This window comes from Vollenhovia emeryi, unplaced genomic scaffold (assembly GCF_000949405.1).
Source record: "Vollenhovia emeryi isolate VEMERY1.0 unplaced genomic scaffold, V.emery_V1.0 DF939232.1, whole genome shotgun sequence".
In the NCBI taxonomy this organism is placed as follows: domain Eukaryota; kingdom Metazoa; phylum Arthropoda; class Insecta; order Hymenoptera; family Formicidae; genus Vollenhovia; species Vollenhovia emeryi.
Window position 1 is genome coordinate 542031 of NW_011967134.1, and position 607 is coordinate 542637.

General features: G+C 41.4%; 1 protein-coding gene across 1 annotated transcript in view; it reads right to left on the bottom strand.

The window, feature by feature from the left end:
* LOC105560372 (PDZ domain-containing protein 4) overlaps nt 1–286 on the bottom strand; it is a 14201-nt gene extending 13915 nt beyond the window's left edge. Inside the window, exon 1 of the mRNA XM_012009441.1 lies at nt 5–286. Within this exon, the coding sequence (XP_011864831.1) occupies nt 5–286 (282 nt within the window). The remainder of the gene's footprint in view (nt 1–4) is intronic.
* Nucleotides 287–607: the final 321 nt, after the last annotated feature.

The window sequence follows — 607 nt, forward strand, 5'->3', positions numbered from 1 at the left end:
TTACTTCTCTCAGTTTTTCTTCGAATATACTTTTCGTCTTTATACACTCTTCTAAATAGTCCTCGCATTTTCTTTTAACCTCTCTTACATCTTTCATTTCTATCATATATCTCCTAATTAGTTCTATCTCCTCTTTCTTTATCCTATCCTCCTCTTTCTCCATAAAAGTTACTCTCTTTCCCTTGTCTCCTTCCTCTATCAGTTTCCTTTGTTTGTCATCCTTGCCTTTTCCCTCCTTGTCTACCTTACCTACCTTACCTATCTTACCGCCACCTCTTCCCGCCATAACCTCAACTTTCCCGTTCGTTCTTCCGGGCTTTGCTGTCTCCTATTCCTTCCGCACTCCTACTTGCCTCCACTCTCCCTTCTTCTATGCTCTCTCGCCTTCCTCCTGCTTATCTCTATTCTATACCTACGCAGCTCTATCGCTTTATTTCGCTTTGTACCTCGTACCACTCTCTCCCATACATGCGCTCTCTCACACTCCACCTAACCAAGTCCGACTAATCGTATATAAAAACTACTTCCTTCTTAGCGCTTAGGTACTAGAAATACTTGAAAGAAATATAATTCAGTGCACACACATGTGTGTGACTGCAAAGAATAT